At 32.0% G+C, this 23,975-nt stretch overlaps 1 protein-coding gene across 4 annotated transcripts in view; it reads right to left on the bottom strand.

Annotated features, from left to right (window-relative positions):
* The window catches only part of TrpA1 (Transient receptor potential cation channel A1), a 50,484-nt gene that overhangs the window by 21,573 nt on the left and 4,936 nt on the right, over positions 1–23,975 (bottom strand). For all 4 annotated transcript variants that reach the window (XM_085206113.1, XM_085206112.1, XM_085206115.1 and 1 more), the window contains exons 2-3: positions 8,741–8,905; positions 931–1,098 (exon numbers count right to left, since the gene is read on the bottom strand). In XM_085206113.1, the coding sequence (XP_085062239.1) occupies positions 931–1,098; positions 8,741–8,887 (315 nt within the window). In that variant the 5' untranslated portion in view covers positions 8,888–8,905. The remainder of the gene's footprint in view (positions 1–930; positions 1,099–8,740; positions 8,906–23,975) is intronic.

Consider the following 23,975-nt stretch of genomic DNA (forward strand, 5'->3'; position numbering starts at 1 on the left):
ATCTATATCCAATACTTCATTTGTTTTCTCTAGCACGAAATGTCTCACGCTCGGGTGGACAGTGGAAAAAGAGAGAACTAACTCTTCGATTCGCTCTACCTAGAGTTGGCAGGTTCAGACAGAACGTAGCTGGAAGCAATACTTTAATATTTCACATTCAACCTTAAATGATTATTTCAATTTGACAAATGTTCGAATCGAAATTGTCGTGGTGATTTACCACGATTTTGATATTGTATTTTCAGGCAAAGGGAACTTGAGAAGCTAGTGTTAAAACTCTACGTGCTCATTTTCCGCCGAATCCTGGATTTTATAATTTCAATAATAATAATATATCCAATCTTATCTATAAACTGTAGGAGGAGTCAGGAGTCTGTAAGGAGATGCCGCTTTGCAGGAAAATGTGGTGTTTTTGCAGGAAAATGTGCAAGAATCTACACATTACTGTAATTTGCGCTTATTTAAGGTGATTCGATACATATGTATATGTACCTGATGTACAATCTGTTTGACGGAAACAATATCGTAGAGTACTTTTCACATATATCCGCTGTTGATAAAGAGCAGTAAATGTATACGTGTTTTATAGGAACTCTTATCTCATAGTTGGGTCAATATGATACGCCTTTCTCATCAATTTAATGAATGTATCACATTGTATAAGTAATGTTTCATGAAATTTAAATACCTCCTTTGAAAATTCTTTGAAAATTAAGTTTTAAAATATTAATGGAGATCCCCAATGACTGCGTAGCAAAAATGCAATTGCAATTTTACTAATGAGAGAAAACCATTGCAAAGTTTGGCACAGAGTTTGTTTCTGATGTTATCTACTGAGCAGTAAGCAATATTACAGAATGCATAGAATGAATTAGTAAAAATACATTCAAAATATATTATATTATATAGGTAATAAACATATTGACTTACTCTAAGAATTCTGTATGGACTTTCAGCTAAAAGACAGACATCTCCAGACGTTATTGATTCAGGAATTTCAATGGGCAACATCATCTGCATCTCACCTCCTACATCTGGGATCTTCATACATGGGTCTTGAGAAGGCTGCTGGTGCCCAGTAAGCGCACACAGCCAATCCTAAAACAAAGATAGCTATATATTACACAAAATAATTATTGTAATTTTAAGCTGTACGATGTCAAAAGATGGAACCAATTCTGGGATATGTATTTTTCTTAATAATTTCTTAAAAATACTTTATAGCTGAAAAAAAAACTTATTTACATATGCTTATATTTTAATAATTAATTAATAAACATTTTCAATATTAATTTATATTATTTATTCTATAATGAAATTAAAAAAATGTTATCTTTACGAGTTAAAAAGGGAAATAAATACACTATTATTTTACCCATAGTACGTATGGTAGCAACTTTAATTTTCTCCTTATATTTGGTCCCACACGTTTAATAAGAACAAGGTCAAAGCTTCCACCACCGGCGTATGTGAGATTTCTTTGTCTTGTAGTACTTTATTAAATAACCTTTGGAAGGCCAGAGAGTGATTGACCGATATAAGAAAAAGATTTCCAGTTGTAATTATGCATTATTTAAGTTCTAGTTTCTAATCTAGTAGAAATCTAGTTTGTTTAAAATAAAAAGTAAGTAATATATTTTCACAAAAACAAAAAGAACCAGGGCTCGCTAATAAGAGGTTGCATACAAAAAAGTTATCCAAGAAATAAGCAAAGGCATTACAGAGAAAATTAAAAGAAGAGAAACACATCTGTTTTCCTGTTGCAATTGTTAGGAATGGAAAAATAAGTGTCCATATCTAGTAACATTACCCAAGTATAACATTTCCATTATACTCATGTATTCTTGTATTTAGATACTTACTACTTTATGTTATTATTACTTCATGTAAGTTCTACCATAAAAGAAAATGTACACGCGACTCGTGTTCTTACTAGCATTAACTCTTCCATTTCATCATATAGGTAGATGAGTTTAATATGCCATCCGCATCTCTTCTTCTCTATAATGTCAACTACCAAATCTGACTCGATTGTTTTTTATTACAATATTTTTATTATTATTTTATACTTAGAGTTAAACAAAATCACTTCCAAATGGTGTACCTGTTAACTTTTGTTGTTGATGTTATTCTGATATATGAGCTAATATTACTGTAAAGTTTCATCCAAATCGGTTCAGTAGTTTTTGCGTGAAAGTGGAACAAACATCCATCATCAAAATATTAGTAAGAAATATAGGTCGTGCATTTACTCTTGATCAAAAGTGTCCTTTACATAAACCTATTATTTAATTTGATAGCTTAGAGGATATTTTTTTTCTCAGCTTCACGTTGTATCCCGCAAGCGGAACGGTAGGCAGAGGGAACCTAGTGTTAAGACACTTTGTGTGTGACCACTTTGGCGACCACACACTGTGACCACTTTGGCGACCACACACTGTGACCACTTTGGCGACCACACACTGTGGCCACTTTGGCGACCACACACTGTGACCACTTTGGCGACCACACACTGTGACCACTTTGGCGACCACACACTGTAACCACTTTGGCGAATAAGTGGCGGAACTAAAAAACCATTTAATTTACTTGAGAGGGGATCGAACCCACAACCAGTTATCTTTACAGTCACACACTTGTGCCCCTGCGTTATGACTGGTCTCACCAGTACTGGCTCTACCATTGTATCAATCACGAGCGATCACCATATATCCCGCATACAGTAGGGTAAGCAGAGAGAATATAATGTTAAGACACTCCGCTCCAGATTTTCACATTTTTAAACAACATTAAAAAAGGCTGTCTGATCAACACTGGAAATTGCTAAAAGGATAAATAACGGAATTCAGTAAATATGTAGATATGTATAAAAATAATAGTACTTACACTTCTCAGGTCAGGTTTTTCTGTAATTTTAATTACAGTAAAAGATTTCTGGCAAATAGGAAGATGTCAATTTTTCAAAGTAATTAAATTTAGTAAAAGCACAAACTACTAACATTTGCACGTTTCGTACACTAGTTCTGTTTGGGGTTTCGATCTAAAATATCATATCGCAGACCAAGTAATCAAAATGATAATTAGATCAATATCATTTTCGCTTTGGTGATAAGAGCAGACGAATCACCATGTTCAGAGAGGTGGAAAATTAAATATCATGTCAACTGAGGCTATCGTGGCTCAGGGGCACAAGGGTGTGACAGTACCGACGGTTGTGGGTTCGATCCCCATTCGAGGGAATGAATTATTTTTAATTAATATTTTTATTTTTCCTTCTAACACCAAATAATAGGAAATACGTTAACCCGATAAATTGAAATCAAATATAAAACTGGTTATTGCGGCTCAACCTTCAAAGATTAAATTAATAATTATATTATTATTATTTTAATATTTTATTATTAAATAATTATCACAGCCTATTTTATACTTTTTTAAAGGACAATTTTTTGTAGAATATTGTTTTTATGTATTTCATAGGGTTGCGTCACATCACTTGTAAGCATCCAGAAAGCCCATTTCCGGTGACGACGCCGGCGTAAAGCGATGAAATCAATCCTGAATAATTTTAAAAAATAGGGAAAAACGTAGCTTATGTTTATGAAATTTCATCAGTTTACCGCCGTGATGGCGTCGCAGACACATAGAGAGAGTTACTTTCGCAAATATATTATTAGTAGATATGGTATGGTAATACCTCACTACTTATTTTTTTTCTTTACTTATTAGGGTTCCGTACCTCTAAGGAAAATAGGAAGCCTTATAAAATCCCTTTGTTTTCTGTCTGTCTGTCAAAAGTCTTTGTCACGCTAACGCTTGGAGATATCGGGTTGAAATTCAAACCTTATACATGCTAGTTATTAGCTATTGCTACAGCTAGATCTATGGCCCCATGATTTCCTGAAAAAAAATGTATTTCTACGTTTACTTAAGAAAAGATATGGCGGTTTATATAGCAAAGAAACGCGTATTTCGACACTATAAAGGGAATCAAAATTAATAGGGTAAATCCTAAAAAAAATATAGTCTTAACAGGGGGCAAATTTGATATAGCCGCTCGTTCAAGATCAATCAGAGAAAAGGGCTCTGAATTTCAGAAAAAGCTCGAGACTACCAATTTTTGTACGGAACCCTAGTTGGCCTGCCCCAGCCTCGCGTTTGTCTGGTTTTTTTTATTTTCTAAATTTACCTTAAAGCTTCACTATATACTAAGCTATCAGTGGTATTTGTAGATGACTTCAAAATATATAGATTTTCTAGAGATTTTCAATTTCGTTAAATCTTTTGAACGTAATATCTCATTTTAAGTATTAAAATAGTTTCGAATATAAAAATTGTTTATTTGGATAAGGAATAATTTATTTGGATAGGATATCATTACTTTTTGTACAGAAATTATAAATAGGAAGGTTCATAATGTTATCAAAATCAAAATATTCTTTATTCAATTTGGCCATTACAAGTACTTTTCTTATAGAAAGCTATTACGGCAAGAAACTCAAGAGTTGCTCTTTTTAAAACATATTTTAGAGTAAGCGCTTCATAGGACATTTCTCTTCGCCGAATAAACCAAGTAGGACACCATTGTGAAAATACACTTCTATCTTAATATTGTACAAATCTACTGAAGCCTTTATCTCGGAACTAGCTCCGTACGTAGTTAAGCAAAGCATGTCTTCTTTAGAAGAGTAAGGATTCCCGTTTCGAGCGCTAGTGTAGATACTTAAATCATTGCAGTTACGACATACGTACTCTACTATAGTCTCGTGCAATTTATTAGTTTGTTGTATATCAATACGCTCAAACGAAGAATATGCAAAAGCATGGGAGAGACAGCTCCCATCGGGAGGCATTGGAACAATTCAGTGTAAGTTCTTGTTTCAACCACAAGCAATTCTATTGAACGACTCATTGTTCAACATGTCTTGGAAAAAATATAAACAATAAGTTTATTAAGTGCTGACGGTACCAATCTGAATTGATATGATCCCAAGGTCGACTTCGTTCTCTGCCGTTTTCACAAGTGTTCCTAAAACCAGTAAAATCATGAAACCCTGGCCAAAAAAACCATTAAAATATGAGCGCCTTCGTACAATAAAAGGTGTCTAATATAATTAGGTATTTACTTTTTTTATTATAGTCAATAATATTATGTTTTATTACTCTTAAGATGATATTTAATTATATATGAATTTAGATTATATTTATCTATGAATCTCGACTATAGTTTTTATTTGGTTGATTAAATGACAGTTGTCAGATTATAAAGTAATTAATGTATGCTGCGTTTAGAAATCTGTTATATTTATTATTATTTTTTTCTAATTTTATTATTTTGTTGGAATAACTCAACACGCAGTGCCTCCAGAGTTCGATGGAAAGAGGGGAACTGAGTGTCTTAACTCTAGGTTCCCTCTGTCTACCCCGCTATGTGTGGGATACACCGTAAAGCGGATTTATTTATTGGAACGAAGTTCCTTACGGCAGGCTTGGAAGGGATAGGGATTTCGCTGCGTGACCGAACTGAAACAAATGTGATAGTAAAACCGTAAGAAAAATGCGTGGAAAAAACCGTTAAATGAGACGTGCGCAGGCGCGACAGTCGCATACACAGACGAGTAGTGTATAATACCTTTCTCTTTCTCCCTCTTTCTTTTTTTAGTTGATAATTTGAATTACGATGTTTTTTTATTTTAAGTAATTTATTATTTCCTAAAATACTGAATTTTCTAAATACTTTCTTGTACTTAAATAAAAACTAATCAGCAAAATTTAAGAGAAAAATCAAGAAAACCTACATAAAATTGAGCACGAATTTTTTTGCAATTTGTGTCGATTCTACATTAGACGAAGGACTCGTCGTTCGTCGAACTTCGTTCCTACCTGGTGTCCCATGACAACACATTTTGGTTTTTTTATTATTTTGATTAAGTAATTTTTAATTTTCTCTTTTTTTCTCTTATTTTTTTATTAACAATTACTTAAACTTTTACTGTTAATAATTACTTTATAATTACTTCTGTTAAGATAAATAAACATCAAATCAGCTTCACGCTGTATCCCGCACACAGAAGAGTAGACAGAGAGAACCTAGTGTTAAAACACTCAGTAACTAGTAACCAGTAACCAGTCAGGTTTTACAGTCACACTTTGCGCCCCTGTGCCACGACTGACCTTACAGATAGTATATTATTATTAAATTTTATATATATTTCTATCAATATAATATTTATTTTTTAGTGTAATTTTTTTCTGTTTTAGGATTCTGTACCTCGAAAGCAATAAAACAGAACCCTTATAGGATCTTATATAGGACTTAGTACTTAAATATTGTAATAATAATTTAATATTATTATCAATGCGACTATAAGAATAAATTATAAGAAAATGTTAAAAAAATACAAGTTTCGGATTTTTTCCTTTACATACACCCAATTACTTAACCGGATGCTAAATTTCACCATTCCAGGTCATCTGGAACTTGGTTAACATTAAGGTCTATAGGTCAGTCACCCCCCTAAAAATTTACGATTTTTGGACGTCATTATCTAAATAACTGTTTGAGTTGTGTTTATGAAATTTAATGCACGTATACAGGTAGGGGGTCTAAATATTTGAGCCAAATATGACAGATTTAGGTGGAATAGTTTTTGAGTTACGAATAGGTAAAAAGTGGCTTCAAATGGTTCGTGTAAAATAACACACGGTGCTGCTCGCCAGTTCTGAAACCCAGAACTTGGCACGCGCTCCGCGCGTTTTGAATAAAGAATAATTCAAAGCTTATGTTGTTAGCTTCACAAGCAATTTACATTATAAAAATATAGTTAACGAGGCGTCTCTCACACTCAGATTACACATTAATTATTATGAAAAAGTAGGAAATTTTTTTGTAAGTAACACATGAGAGGATTATACAAAAATATTTTATGAGATAAATATTTTATCCAAAGTAATTTTTTATTTGCTGGTGAAAAATTATTTTGCAAGATAATTATTTTTATTTTTGCATATAATATAATAGCAATTATAATTTTTTAATTAATAATCTAATGAATGTTTAGATGATGAAACATTGTTTTTATCTTTACAGTGTAACTCGCAGTAGTGCCAGAGGGAACCTAGCTGCTATTTGCCTCGACACCAGACCGAAGAAAAGAAAATATTAAATATTTCACTTCCTCGAAGTGGAATCAAATCCACAACCAGTCGTGTTTACAGTCACATTTTGTGCCGCTGCTACTCGGCTACCTCGTGTATGATATAAATGATAAATTTATAATAAGACTAGCGGACCCGCGCGGCTTCGCTCTCGTGAACTAAACGAATATTTATTAAATATATTTAAGAAAATATTTTTAGTTTTCATTAGTATAAAAAATATAATCCTATGTAATCCGAAAAAGAAACATAAGTAGACATAAGTAAGGGAAATAAAATTCTTCAGCTTCACAATATATCCCGCACACAGTAGGTTAGGCAGAAAAACCTAGTGAAAATATTAATAAATAATAAAAATTTTAAAAAATCTTTAATTAAGAAAATAGCTGAATTCCTAATTGAAATGTAGAAACAAAATAAGTAAAAGTAACTTAAGGAAATTCTTATTATTAAAAATAAAATAGCCTTAACTATTTACAAATAACACAAAGTAATAAGCATACATAACTTATGGATTTTTTTTATATTTGAAAAAATACCTAACTCATTAAAATTTATAAAAAAATTATAAGTAATTTCCCAATGAAAATTATTTATAAAAAATAAATAAAACCATATACTAATATTTATTTTACATACATAATATTGATAATATTATCAAAGTAAAATAAATATTTTAAGTATTTCATTTAAACCAAGAAATAAGATAAAATCTAACTAATCTACTACTCGAATAAGTTAAGAGATCCAAATAAAATTATTGTATAGTATACTTTCATTCTAGATGAAATACTAAAGGTAACTATTATATTTATTTTCATAAGGATGAATATCAAATTATAGAAAATACATTAACAATAACCTGATAAATTTAAATTAAATATATTAAAAAGTTTTATGTGGCTCAACCTTCAGAGATAAAAATATGTCATCGCGGACTTTTTTTAAAGATTTCTTAAAGGACAATATTTTTGTAGGACATTGTTTTTATGTTTCTCATATAGGTTTCTCATATAGATCATAGGTCTCATACAGATCTCAGTCAGGAAGCCAATATTGTGCGACCTTTTTTAAAAAAAACTACGAAATTCCTTGTTGCCTAGCAACGGTTATAATAAATATGTCAGACAATAAATTGCATACCAAATAGAAAGGTATTTTAATATATTAGAATACTAGCGGCCCGCTCGCGGTTTCACCCGCGTGAACTATGTTATTATTAATTTCTGTCTCCATTACTACGTCCTAGTGACATCTATGCAAGACTCCTAGCATTTGTAGTAACGAAGTTTCATATAAACTTTCGACCCCAAAAACAACCCGTTAGACCTACGTCCTATAAATAACTGCTATGCAAAATTTCAGATTCCTAGCACATGTAGTTTCTGAGATTTAGTGATGAGTGAGTGACCTTTCGATTTTATATATATAGATGACAAATATAAGAAAAAAAAGTAGCCTATGTTTATCCCAAGACCTCCAAGTATGTCTGTATGAAATTTTATCATCCAGCGGTTTGCTTTCGAATTTATAATATAAGTATAGATATCTGAACACTTATCAAAATTTTATTATAACTTACAATAGGCCCCCTTTTCCGGGGCATATCGTTGTTCATCTGCGAGACCTGCACCGGGGCCACCGCGCCGTCGGCAGCTGATATGTCGATAGCTGGTCCGCCGTAATTCCGATTCGTTGATTCTTGCCGCTTCGACTCAAACAGCCACATGTTCAGTTAATCTCTCACCTAAAACCAAAATAAACTGTTTATATTGGCTATTTCAAAGATCATATCGACGCAATTAGAATTTATTTGTAACTAATTGACGTAAACAATAAATATATTATGTGCTTTATACACTAGTAGTCTAAACTGTATATTTTATAGGTTTTCCTATATAAAATTATTTTTAAATAGAGAAAAAAATTACAGGAGTCATGGCATATTAAGTTTTAAATTGGCTTAATTCCATTTACAATGGCTATGTTAAATGCTCGTCTTAATACTAGCTGAAAAAAATATGTTAAATTTTTAAATTATTAGAAACTTACTGAAACATTCAACCGCGTGAAATTAATTTTCAATATACATTTTGTATATTCTACATACACTTCGCACTCAATACGTTTAGAATAAAACTATTCATTTGTACTGAAATACAATAAAACTGTAATCAACTTTGATAAAGAACCAATACTATTCTAATATCAATGCACGTCTATTTGTCTATTGATAACGTATCGTAAAAGCTATTACAATAATATTATTCATGCAAAGCTGGTTTTATACAATCACAATTTAAGTAATCGCCTTTTTATATTTCATCATGTCGATCCTGTTGAGCCGTTCTTCTGTTTTACTCAATTTTATATTATAATTAGTGGTAACAAGGTTTATTTTGCTATATAATTTAGAATCATTGCACAACAAGTTCTAATATCTAAACAGAATAATGAAAAATTTGTATAATATTAATATAAGGATACGCCAGCGTGTCCAGTAGGCGGGATCGATTTTAGACGTTTTTCTTTCAAAACATGTTAGATTTTAAGTGGGGGGAGTCTCAAAAGTTGCGTAAAAATGTCCGCTTTTAGAATGCGTTTTTATTATTTTTATTTAATACATCTTTTAGCCCTCTACCAGCGCTCAAAGTTTTCATGAATTAAACAGGAAACCATAGTATTAAAAATGGTTATTTATTTTATAAAAATCACTCTAAAGAAAAAAATATACGACCTTTAATTGCATTTACACAATAAAAAATGGGCATATTGCATTTTTTTAAATTACAAATTTCAGTATTGTTAATGTACTCTCTTTGTATTTTTTTCCCTTTTTGATAACATTTTATCGTCACCATTCTTGAGATGATATTTCAAATTATAAGTTTATACTTAGGCTGTACCTAATACTTTATATTGTAAGTTTAGACCCCAGATACTCTGAGGTCTACTGGCTTTAAATAAAGATTCAGAAAATATCAGTATTTTACCTGTTGTATATACACAGTGTAAAACATGAAAAACAATATTTTAAAAAATTGCAATATTATTCAATATGTCAGTTTTGGAGGACGATTAGTATAGAATAAGCAATAGATAATGGAATAATTGAATCGACGGTAAAATTTTTTGAGAAAGTGTTTTTATCTGGTCTTTAATAATTTTCAACAGTTAGCAGTGTTAAAATAATAAAATCAAAATATTATAAACATAAGTGTACAATTGATGTTTAGTTTTTTTCTTATTCTCTCCTATAGTGTTATTCTCTCCACATTTCGTAATTAATAAAGAAATTTGACAACAGCAGATAATTTTAATTGGTAAATTCAAATCATAGAAAATTTAGGCTGTCGCGTTGTGGAATAATAACATAGCGTTTGACGGTTATAACGATGATTATGACCGTTGAGGGAAATAATTATATTTAAATTGTTTATATTTCTCCGCTCCCTTAACACAAAGTGTGATGTTAAGTTTGCAGTGACACGAATTTAAGTGTAAAACGGAGAACAGAACTCGCCTTCCACGTGTTACAAGACTCTATCACAACGGATGTTATATGCCACGCAACCATTAATAATCTATATATATAAAAGGACTTGTCCTCACTGACTGAGGTAAGACGCACGCACAGCCGTAACCGCTAATGGTAGAAACGTGAAATTTGGACAGATGTTTACTTTTGTAATCTGGACATCCACTAAGAAGGGATTTTGAAAAATTTTAACCCTAAAGGGGTGAAATAAAGGTTGAAAGTTTGTATGGAAAAAAAATTAAATCGGCACCGATTTTTATAAAATTTGAAATTTAAATTTTTAAAATTATTTAATTGAACACGTGTTTCATCGTTTTCTAGAATTCTCCCCCTAAGGGTGCAAATAAGAGGTTGAAAGTTTGTATGGAAAAATCTTTAAATGGCCACCGATTTTTATAAAATTTGAAACTTAGACTCTTAAAAGTATTTAATTGAACACATGTTTCATAGTTTTCTAAAATTCTCCCCCTAAGGTGCAAATAAGGGGTTGAAAGTTTGTATGGAAAAATCTTTAAATCGCCACCGATTTTTATAAAATTTGAAATTTAGACTTTTAAAAATATTTTATTGAACACATATTTCATGGTTTATTAGAATTCACTCTTAAATAAGCAAGCGGAGGTGCGCGCGTCTGCTAGTTAATGTATAAAGAGGAAATAGATACAATTTCACAAAATTGACGTCATACGAAACTGAGATTTAACAGGGCGAATGGAATGGTTATATGATATATTTCACTTAAAGAAATACCTTATTTAGCTTTACGCACAAATCGCACATCCTGCACAAATGAATGTAGTCAGAGTGAATATGGCAACCTACTGTTAAGACACTCTGTTTACATTAAGACACTACCATTTGCCGAAGCGAAGCGAAGTGATTATAAAATCCTTTGTCGGTTGAAGTGTAAATTTATTTTATTTTAAAAAATCTGTCTAAGCATCATTACCGCTCGTATAATAATACATGTGAACATTCCTTTTTAATTATAAGAAAGCAGAATAACCGCCTTGGTAGTTTCCTAAAAGTTTGATTTATTTCGTATATTATAATTATAAATGAACATGACTCCTCGGTACAAATCTATCAAATAAAATCTAACAATAATGACTGTATCAACATATTATACTATAAGATATGACTATAACAAATAGAAGCTGTGGATGTTTTTTATTTATTTTATTCCTTTTAAGTAATAAATACGTGTTTTAAATAACAATGGTATATGTACTCGTAATATATGTATTTCTTTATACTTTTACATTGGAATGGGCTGTTTCTGTGGGTTTAAGATACATATGTAAGGATTCTGCGTAATAAGGATTCTTTGGACTTCTGAGATTTATTTGATAGATGAAATGTATTTTTAACTGACTGCACGATCTAACGGAGGGTAATGTGTTTGTCAATATATGTATGTGTTTACGTATTTTATGTGTGTATGCACATATGTTTGTATGTTTCTTTTTCTAAGTCTCTTCATCTTCTCCGTTCTTGGGTTCTTATATAGTTTGTGTAAAATTATAATAAAACGAAACTGTAAATTATACAGTACTTTATACTAATACTAGCGACCTGCTCGCGGCTTCGCCCGCCTTAACTACTGAATTATTCATATAATGTAGGTTTCAAAGCACTTAAGATAATGTGAAAATTATTAAACCCTAATGCAACCCGCATTTTCATAATTCCAATAAGGATTTTCCAATTGTTTTAAAATAAACACAAATAAATAGCACAATCTAAATCTTCTTCGCTGAGGCAGGCGGGTTTTTTTTTGAGCTTGTGGTTAATGCTGTTAAAACAGCGACACCGGTTGGGTAGGCACTACGTGGCTGCCTATGAGGAAAATTAAATAGAATGCATCGGCCGGGCATCGAACCCGGGCCGCCCGCGTGGCAGGCGAGCATTTTACCACTGAACCACCGATGACTGCTCATGACGCGCTTGTATAGGCAAAACATCGCGGGGCGCGTTTCGCAGCAAGGATATTTTGATATTGTAACAACTTCTAAAGTACTTATTAAAATGAAAAACAGTAAAAGACAGTTTTGATCTACATTAAATGGTCAACGTAACTAATATACTTATTTATATACTGTGAGTAAGGGATAAGTAAAACTTGACTCGATATAGCTGATGTGTAAACGGCGTGATGTGTTAACAATTAAATGCGTTTTTCTCTAAAACTATTCGCAATTTCGAAATTGTGTAAAAAGCAATTTTTATCTTCGTTTAACGTAGAAATTTAATAAAGTATTTTAAAGGATAAGGATTAATACCATTATGGAAAAATATCCCTCACAATAAAAAATATATTGAAATTACTATTTTTAGACAGAAATATGATCACTACACGTTATTCTTAAAAGATACGAATATGCCATCGCGGACTTTTTTGTAGATCTTATTAAGAGGAACAATACTCCAGTACATTTTTTTCATGTAGTATTTACCATTAAAGCAGCGCATGCGCCAAAGTGTCTCAGCGGGTAGGAATGTACAAATAATAAACTATATATAAACCTTCCCTGAGAAATACTCGACCTGATGGTGAAAACTGCATCCAAATCCGTTGGGTGGTTTAGAAGAAGAAGAGTTAGAAAGTTCAGACAGACACAAAAAGCGACTTTGTTTTATAAGATATAGGATATCTAAAGTATAATCATAGTAGGATGTTTTACAATACTGTAAAAATAACACTTATATATCAAAAAACATATTTCTTATCTTGTTAACCGACTTCTGTAAGAAAAGGAGGTTATCAATTCGACTGTATTTTTATTTTTTATTTTTTTTTATGTTTGTTACCTCATAACTTTTGACTGGGTGAACCGATTTTGAAAATTTTTTTTTGTTTGAAAGGTGAAGCTTCCCGAATGGTCCCATTTTTTTTTGGTCCATGTCTGACAATGGTATCTATGAGAAAATTCCATAAGTCTTAAATTTGCATTAGATATGTGCGCGACAAATAGACGAATAACTCAATGTCGCGCCGACCGATTTTGATGATTCTTTTTTTATTTGAGAGGATACACTTCAAGGATAATTTGGTGAAAGTTTGGTTAGGTTCCGATTATGGGATCTGGTGAAAATTTAGAAAGTTTGTTTTTTTTTTGGTAAAAAATTCATTATACTGTAATAGTTACAAGCAAAAACTTTTTAAATTGATGTCAGAGGTGAGACTCCTGATCGTTGCATTTCTTTTCAACCAACCTCAAAAAGTGGATGTTCTCATTTTCAACCAACTTCAAAAAAGGGAGATTCTCAATTCACCCGAATGCTTTTTATTATGTATGTTCTTGTCAATATACCAAAATGTAACTGCACAAAAATAATACCTAATTAAATAAAGTTTTACATAGGACAACCACAACCACTCGTTGACAACCACTACCACCACCATCACCACTCGTTTAAGAAGCATCATTTTAAGATCTACCCATCACTTAAAATCCTAAAATCAATTAATTTTTAACAAAAAGGAAAACCGACTTCTAACAACGAGCTAAAAAGTGAAAAATAATTATACAAAGATTTTATAATTTTGAAGTCGGTGTCAAGCTAATGCTACAACACCTTTACTACAATATCTAATTACTAAGCCTGTTTAATAATAAAGTTATAATTTTGAAGTCGGCGCCAAGTAAAACTACTTGGCACCGACTTCAAAATTATAAAATCTTTGTATAATTATTTTTCACTTTTTAGTTCGTTGTTAGAAGTCGGTTTTCCTTTTTGTTAAAAATTAATTTATTTAATAATAAACTAATAGTCACTCGATATCAAAGAAATACTTAAAATAGACTGGAATAAGTAATAATTAAAATTACCAATCACGCGGGAATTGTACTCATACTTTTCCCGTGACTTTACATAACGTGACATATGATTGTAAAATTAATTAATATTACTGTAGTAGATTAGGAACATTCCACTTGTCACGTTTTACAGAGGGCTCTATGGGCGTGGGCCCATTAACCCGATGAACATCGCCCATTGATATGATGGTTATCATATAACACAAAGCGATTACTTAGGTACATCTTCAATTCAACAACTTAATTCGTTTTCATCACGAGACATTTAATTCGAGGTGATCTATTTTTTTTACACCTATTTTATTACGAAAAATATAAATATTTTAGAAAATATAGCTTTTATTCTTAGCTTCAAGCTGTATCCATATGCACATATAACGGTAGGTAGAAGGAATTTGAGATCTTAGTGTTAGGACACTCCGTTCCCCACTTGCACACTTCTATTCCCCACTTTCCGCCTATTTCTCGAAATTATGTATTGAGTGGCGGAATTTAACGCGACGTTTTACCTCTTTACCAGAACGAGGGAATGAAAAACAGGAGAATTTCAATCCATGGTTTATGGGGTAAAAATGTATTGAAATGACCTTCCCTATCATCTACATCTGTAATATATAATATTATTTAATAAAAACAGTCTTAATTTTTTTTAAATTGTTGTGCGCCACAGAAGTTTGTTGTCTGTGCCCTTTTTGTACTTAATTTGTTATTAAAACTGTTGTTATTTTCTTTTTTATTTGTGAAGTGGACGTTAATTATATTTTAAATGGTCTGCATATCCTTTGATTAATATCGGGTGGTTGATCATGTAGATCGCGGTGCATTTAGTTGGTTAGGTAATATTTTTATTGCCCCAATTATCAATTACGAGCGATCTGCCGTCGAATAATAAATGACTTAGTTAAGCTTGATGCTCAGTAGAAAATGCTACATATCTTATTTTTATCATTATAAAAAATAATATTTGTCTAGTTGCTAATAATAATCCCGCTAGTGACGTAAGCTAAATGCGCACGGTAACATGTTCAAATTTTAAGACATCTTCAAATACACTCAAGCTAATGAGCTTAGTAATATTTTATTGTGATATCCAATGCTGAACTTAATGTCACTCTAGTAGATGATAAAGGATAGATGGTAAATTAATGGAACCACGACCGAAGGAACAGCAGGCAATAAGATTAAGATGTTATTATGGCATATTTAAATTCGTGTATGTCTTCAATTTTAGGGTACCATACCTCAGAAGGAAAAAAAGCAAAATCTTTACAGGATCACTTTTGTTTACTTATGTCCTTTTGTCAAGACCATTTATCTCGAGTTCGCGTGGATGTATCAAGCAGAAAAAATAAGATCCTAAGTCAATGAAATTTAGCAATAAGTGAGAACTTGCAGTAGGATAAATAAGAATTCTGAGAAAGGAAATTCAATAAAAGAATAATATTACAGATAAATACTAGGCCATTCGTGGCGCAAGGACGTAGGCGTTGGACAGGTTGTGGGTTCGATTCCCCCACTTCAGGAAGTGAAATATTTAAAAATCCTATTTCTTCGCTCTGATTTCGAGGCAAACTCAACACTTAAGATCTTCAGAATTCGGCGAAAAGTGGAGAGCGGAGTGTCTTAACGCGGAACGTAAACAACGTAAAGCTGAAAAAAGAAAAACTATTAAAAACTTATAATTAGTAGTAGTATTAATCTAATTGTTTTTTTACGATTAGCAGTTGTCAAGGTATTCTTTGTTTATATGCTGCCTTGTATTTTCGTTCCTAATATTTTTATTTTATTTATTTATTTCACACAAAACGAGTGCTTACATCTGCAAATTTAGCTTAACTTTTAGTAAGTTGTACTTTCTGTTCAATCCTGAAATTGGTTCGGAACCCTCGATGAACGAAAAACTCTTTTTTCTAAATAGTGTAAGTCATGATTACTTTTAATTTTAGGTAATTTATATTAATTTAGATAATAAGATAATTAGAAGAATTAATATTGCTATAAGCCATAAGCAAAGTATTTTCCACATGTGCCTAAAATACAGCGGGTATATTAATTAATAAAATTATGTACGATAATATAATATTAAAGTAAATATAATGAATGTAAATTTAAACATGTACTTACGTATGTATAAATAGTAATTTATTTGGTTTTCCCCTAACCTTCCTCAGTAAATTAAAATTTACTTACGTCACTTACTTGTTGACTTAGTACGAAATCCCGCTGCAAAAATATGCTGGTATCCTTTTTTTAATGAAACTTATTTTTTATGAATGGTACTATAGGTTAATTTCTGTTAATTAATTGTAGGTACATGTTTTTTGTAAGCTCAATATAAAAGAGAATAATGTATAGGTTGATATTAGGTTGACAGTTTTAATGAACAGGTGTTTGTTATTGATAGTTAAGTTTTGTTTTTATTAGTCTGTTTGTTCAGGCACATCTTCTGAACTAGGTACTAGGCTGATTTAAATAAAGTCCACACTAAATAATGATCAATAAAGAAAACTTGCATTAACAAAAGATTTTGAGCGTGATGAATGTTTTTCATTGACGTATAAAAATTAAAGATCTGGAACGTCTGATGAAAAACTATAACAGTTTGGTATAAACTACGAGAAATTTTGCTTTAGTGAAAGATGTTCAACGTATCAGGTATTTTTCACTGATATATAAAAATTAAAGATCTGGTATAGGTGATGAAGAAGTATACGATATAATGTATAAATTACAAGATTTATTTTGATACTAGCGGCACGCCCGTGGCTTCGCCTGCGTGAACTACGTTATTATTAATTTCTGTCTCCATGAGTACCTACGTCCTACAAGTGACGTCCATGTAAAATTTGAGACTCCTAGCATGTGTAGTAACGAAGTTTCATACAAACTTTCAACCCCAAAAACAATCCCTTAGAAGTCGAATATTGCAAATTTCCGTCTTAGTGTGCACCTACGTCCTATAAGTAACTCCGATGCAAAATTTGAGATTCCTAGCACTTGTAGTTTCTGAGATTTCGTGATGAGTGAGTGAACTTTCGATTTTATATATATATATAGATTAATAAAACTGATGTGTCTGTCTGTGATTTACAGTAGTATCTATATTAATAATACTAGTTACTCTCACTCATTTGCCTTTACCATACAGAACACATCCCTATATGTTTACTATATCTTACACATAGCAGGGCGCCTTGGTATATGTGGAACAAATGAGGAAAAAAATCGGAAAATGGAAATTTATATTTAAGAGTATACTATGGATGATAAAATTTATTACAAATATATAATTTTAGTTTTTTATTAACCGGTTTTTTTCAGGATGTTTAAACAATACTAAAACACAAATAAGCTTTTCCCGAGTAATCTTTGGAAGCACTGTACCGATTTTCATGGACTTTACACTGGAAGACAGAGAAGATAGTGGAGCAACATAAAGGCCCCTTATTATCCCGGAATACTCACGGGATCAGAATTTATGCGGGACACTTACTGCGTGCTACCAACCACCTCCATAGATATGAAATAAACAAACATTTTATAATCAAATACATGCCTAGTTCAAGTGGGTGAAGCCGCGCACGTGCCGAATAATCAATATGGCAGTTTGATTTCTTTCATTCTGTCTGTCATTAACCCCTTAATAAAAACCGTGGGATGCTATAAGTTAGACTCGTGTAAATACTTACACATACACACATACGTGTGTATGTGTTTATCGGTATCTGTATATTTGTGACTTTCTTTGATGATATGATAATTTTAAAATCTTTCCAAATGATTTTCTTTGTTTGTGAACTAATAGGGAGTAATCTTAGCCATGATTCAATAAAATATATTCATATTCAGATAGATAGACGCTTCTTAAATCGACTAAGCAAAGCCCGACCCAAAATGAAAATATAAAATATTTCATTTCCTCGAATGGGAATCGAACTCACAACCTATCACGCTTACATTCGCACGATGTTACCCTTGCGTCACTACTGGCCTCATTATTAATAAGAGAGAGCTTTCATATATTTTCCCTTAGGACTTAAGTGTTTTGTGAAATTACTCTACAAACATTTTACATGACACGCGGCGTACGTGCTTGGCTCGAACTTGGAAAATGTTAATCATACTTGATATAAAAACACAGCAACATAGAAAATTCATTCTGCATACAGTTACGGTTTATAAAATGAGACATTTAACTTTAGACAAGCTTTAGCAGACCTTAAGAGTCACCAGCTCGTGTTAAGATATTCAGTACCCCATTTTATGGAGGTATTTATTATCGTAAAAGACAAGGCAAACGAGCGTTCGGGTCGTAGCTAACTGGTCCGTTAGATTAGCTAACTGGTCCGTTAGATTAGCTAACTGGTCCGTTAGATTAGCTAATTACATAATGACCTTCCTTGGACACTTGTCAACCGGCTAGTGGATTTATAATTGTTTTTTTTTTTCAATAAACGTAATTAAATTACTTATATGGTTGATATTTTTATGATCCATATTTATTTCTATATTAATATTTATTTTTTATTTTTTAAAAATAGTTTAACTCACTAATCTAAGAAAACACAGATTTTAACTGAACAAAATATTTTTAGGTAGGTGTACACTTTAAGAGCTATATTTTTAATCTATCTTTCATAAGTTTATATATAAAATAATAACCTAATCTAAAGATACTTTTAATAAAAAAATAATATTGGTGGCATTTAATAACGTAATAGAACTAAAAACAATAATTTTCAAAAAATTATTCTGTTTGTCTGTGCGTTTGTCACCTTAATCTCAGAAACAGTTTAATCGATTTAATTGCAATTTTCACTATTGTAATTTGGCAAGCTTTCTCACTTTCTGCCGAATTCTGGAGGCATTGCGTGTTGTGTGGCAGAACTCAACGCCGCGCTTGTCCTCGCCACTAGAGCGAAGAAATGGAAATATAAACGTAAATAAAAATTTTCCTTGCTCGAGTGGGGATCGAACCTACAACCGTCTCGTTACAGTCACACCCTTGTGCTGCTGTGCCACGACGGCCTACCAAAAAAAGGTTATACCATTTTAAAGAATATTGTTGATTCCACGAGTATGTATCATACACCACTTTTATAATAATTATTTCAATTAACTACGTATCATAACTGCTATGTGTATGTATTTAATAAACTTATTAAAGTAAATAGCGAGGCCAGCCGTGGCGCAGGGGTACAAAGTATGGCAGAAACGCGACAGGTTGTGGGTTCGATTTCCACTTAATGAAATGATATGCTTAATATTTTCATCCTTTCCGTTTGCTGTTGAAGCATCCATCGGGAATATCATCTCATGGGGTGAAAGGAACGTGGTTCAATTCAACCCCCTGAAGTCAACCAGTTTGCGTGTTAACCACTAAAAACACCCCATTTGTCGTATCGCCAGTCTTTCAAAACATTTCTCTTATAGCCACGCCCAGGCCACGTAGAGCCGTAGAGTAGAGATAGATAATGGCTCAATGGCAATGGCTCTATAAAAAAATTGCATAGAGACGTCAGCTCGCTGTGCGTTCTCTACCGCATTTATCATTGGGGAGTGTTCTGAAGAACTGGATACGTGGCACTACCACTGTACGGTTTCGTAGGAAGTCCCTTCCACGCGCTACGCAACTGTGAAAAAGCATACCTGCGGTAGTGTTTCCAGGTCGATATGACATGGGTACCTTCAAAAAGCGCGTCTATCTTCACCGTAAAGGCCGGCAACGCACCTGTAGCTCCTCTGGTATTGCATGGGGTCGTGGGCGGTGGTGATCGCTTACCATCAGGTGACCCGAACGCTCGTTTGCCTTGTCTTTTACGATAATAAATACCTCCATAAAATGGGGTACTGAATATCTTAACACGAGCTGGTGACTCTTAAGGTCTGCTAAAGCTTGTCTAAAGTTAAATGTCTCATTTTATAAGCCGTAACTGTATGCAGAATGAATTTTGAATGTTGCTGTGTTTTTATATCAAGTATGATTAACATTTTCCAAGTTCGAGCCAAGCACGTACGCCGCGTGTCATGTAAAATGTTTGTAGAGTAATTTCACAAAACACTTAAGTCCTAAGGGAAAATATATGAAAGCTCTCTCTTATTAATAATGAGGCCAGTAGTGACGCAAGGGTAACATCGTGCGAATGTAAGCGTGATAGGTTGTGAGTTCGATTCCCATTTGAGGAAATGAAATATTTTATATTTTCATTTTGGGTCGGGCTTTGCTTAGTCGATCTAAGAAGCGTCTATCTATCTGAATATGAATATATTTTATTGAATCATGGCTAAGATTACTCCCTATTAGTTCACAAACAAAGAAAATCATTTGGAAACATTTTAAAATTATCATATCATCAAAGAAAGTCACAAATATACAGATACCGATAAACACATACACACGTATGTGTGTATGTGTAAGTATTTACACGAGTCTAACTTATAGCATCCCACGGTTTTTATTAAGGGGTTAATGACAGACAGAATGAAAGAAATCAAACTGCCATATTGATTATTCGGCACGTGCGCGGCTTCACCCACTTGAACTAGGCATGTATTTGATTATAAAATGTTTGTTTATTTCATATCTATGGAGGTGGTTGGTAGCACGCAGTAAGTGTCCCGCATAAATTCTGATCCCGTGAGTATTCCGGGATAATAAGGGGCCTTTATGTTGCTCCACTATCTTCTCTGTCTTCCAGTGTAAAGTCCATGAAAATCGGTACAGTGCTTCCAAAGATTACTCGGGAAAAGCTTATTTGTGTTTTAGTATTGTTTAAACATCCTGAAAAAAACCAGTTAATAAAAAACTAAAATTATATATTTGTAATAAATTTTATCATCCATAGTATACTCTTAAATATAAATTTCCATTTTTCGATTTTTTTCCTCATTTGTTCCACATATACCAAGGCGCCCTGCTATGTGTAAGATATAGTAAACATATAGGGATGTGTTCTGTATGGTAAAGGCAAATGAGTGAGAGTAACTAGTATTATTAATATAGATACTACTGTAAATCACAGACAGACACATCAGTTTTATTAATCTATATATATATATATAAAATCGAAAGTTCACTCACTCATCACGAAATCTCAGAAACTACAAGTGCTAGGAATCTCAAATTTTGCATAGGAGTTACTTATAGGACGTAGGTGCACACTAAGACGGAAATTTGCAATATTCGACTTCTAAGGGATTGTTTTTGGGGTTGAAAGTTTGTATGAAACTTCGTTACTACACATGCTAGGAGTCTCAAATTTTACATGGACGTCACTTGTAGGACGTAGGTACTCATGGAGACAGAAATTAATAATAACGTAGTTCACGCAGGCGAAGCCACGGGCGTGCCGCTAGTATCAAAATAAATCTTGTAATTTATACATTATATCGTATACTTCTTCATCACCTATACCAGATCTTTAATTTTTATATATCAGTGAAAAATACCTGATACGTTGAACATCTTTCACTAAAGCAAAATTTCTCGTAGTTTATACCAAACTGTTATAGTTTTTCATCAGACGTTCCAGATCTTTAATTTTTATACGTCAATGAAAAACATTCATCACGCTCAAAATCTTTTGTTAATGCAAGTTTTCTTTATTGATCATTATTTAGTGTGGACTTTAATTTAAATCAGCCTAGTACCTAGTTCAGAAGATGTGCCTGAACAAACAGACTAATAAAAACAAAACTTAACTATCAATAACAAACACCTGTTCATTAAAACTGTCAACCTAATATCAACCTATACATTATTCTCTTTTATATTGAGCTTACAAAAAACATGTACCTACAATTAATTAACAGAAATTAACCTATAGTACCATTCATAAAAAATAAGTTTCATTAAAAAAAGGATACCAGCATATTTTTGCAGCGGGATTTCGTACTAAGTCAACAAGTAAGTGACGTAAGTAAATTTTAATTTACTGAGGAAGGTTAGGGGAAAACCAAATAAATTACTATTTATACATACGTAAGTACATGTTTAAATTTACATTCATTATATTTATTGAAAAAAAAAAACAATTATAAATCCACTAGCCGGTTGACAAGTGTCCAAGGAAGGTCATTATGTAATTAGCTAACTGGTCCGTTAGATTAGCTAAGAATATTGAACTAGTGTGTACTGACTACTAACGTGTATAATATAGCAGTTGTGTTGTGGCACACACGAGGTCATTCAAACCATGTGATGTAGATAATGTAAACTCAAACATCTGGGAAATTAGATTTAAATATTATATTTTTTATTTTTATTTGGTAGTGGGCGAACCTAGTGTTAAGACACTCCGTTCCCCATTTTCCGCCGAATTTTTCGAGGTATTTCGTGTTGGGTGTTGGGTGGTTTGAACTCTACGCCAGATTTTTGCCTTGGTGATAGAGCGAAGAAATGAAATTAATAATAAATAATCATTCATTCCTCCAACTAGGGATCGACCCGACAACAGTCGCAAAATGAAGATTCAACTTATCTGCTAGATTTAAAAAAAATCATGAATTCAACTCATTTAGATTCATGAGCTTTTTATAAAAAAATATCCCTGAATACAGATTTTTTATTTTTGTTATTATTCATTTTTTTTAAATTGACTGAACAACTGAAGAAGATCATAAATTCAATTTTGCTTTTGGCCACTTAGATCTACTATATATTTTATAATAATTACTTTTTAAAGTTTAAACATAGATATGTATGTACCAGTGTTTTCAATAGAAACTATTTTAAATTTAGTTAAAAATTACTCAACCGATGTGCTTACTAATATAATACAATTCTACTAACAGAATAAAAAATAAAATTGATCGAAATATATATATACATATATTTATTTTACAATAAGAAACATATTATAATTACATTCTCAGAAGTCAAATTTAGAGTAATAAAACCTCGCTTCTTAAACACTACGAGTACCATTGACAACTGTTTAGTTAGACATTAATGCAATCTCTTCGTTTATTTGTACACGTATAAAATGATAAAGGGATCAAGGTAGTACTACCACTTTATTTCGTCCAAAAAAGGTTTTTTCTCCAAAACGATAATGACATTTTCCTATCACGAATGATATATAGCTATTTGTTCAATAAGCCATCCATTGTTTAATGATAATAATGATAGCTACACAAAGAAGGAATAAATGTACATTTATCAGATTAATATATTTTGACCTTAATATACAAAAAAATCTTTTATTTATTAATTTATTTTTGCATTATATTTCTTTCCATTATTCCTCACACTGAGCTGAGATCTAATAATATATATTAAACAAAATAATAATATAAGTAACAAACATAAATTGAATAATATTTTAGGCACTCTACAAACATACGGTTTCCCGTATGCGCGAATAAAGGACATAACGTTTACAAAGACCAATTAATCGTGTTTCATTATGTTTATTTTACAATTAACATATTTCAAAAACAACTACTGCTAATGGAAA

The sequence above is a fragment of the Heliconius melpomene genome, chromosome 21, assembly GCF_056956725.1.
Source record: "Heliconius melpomene rosina isolate 202511_hmr_F chromosome 21, ASM5695672v1, whole genome shotgun sequence".
NCBI lineage: Eukaryota > Metazoa > Arthropoda > Insecta > Lepidoptera > Nymphalidae > Heliconius > Heliconius melpomene.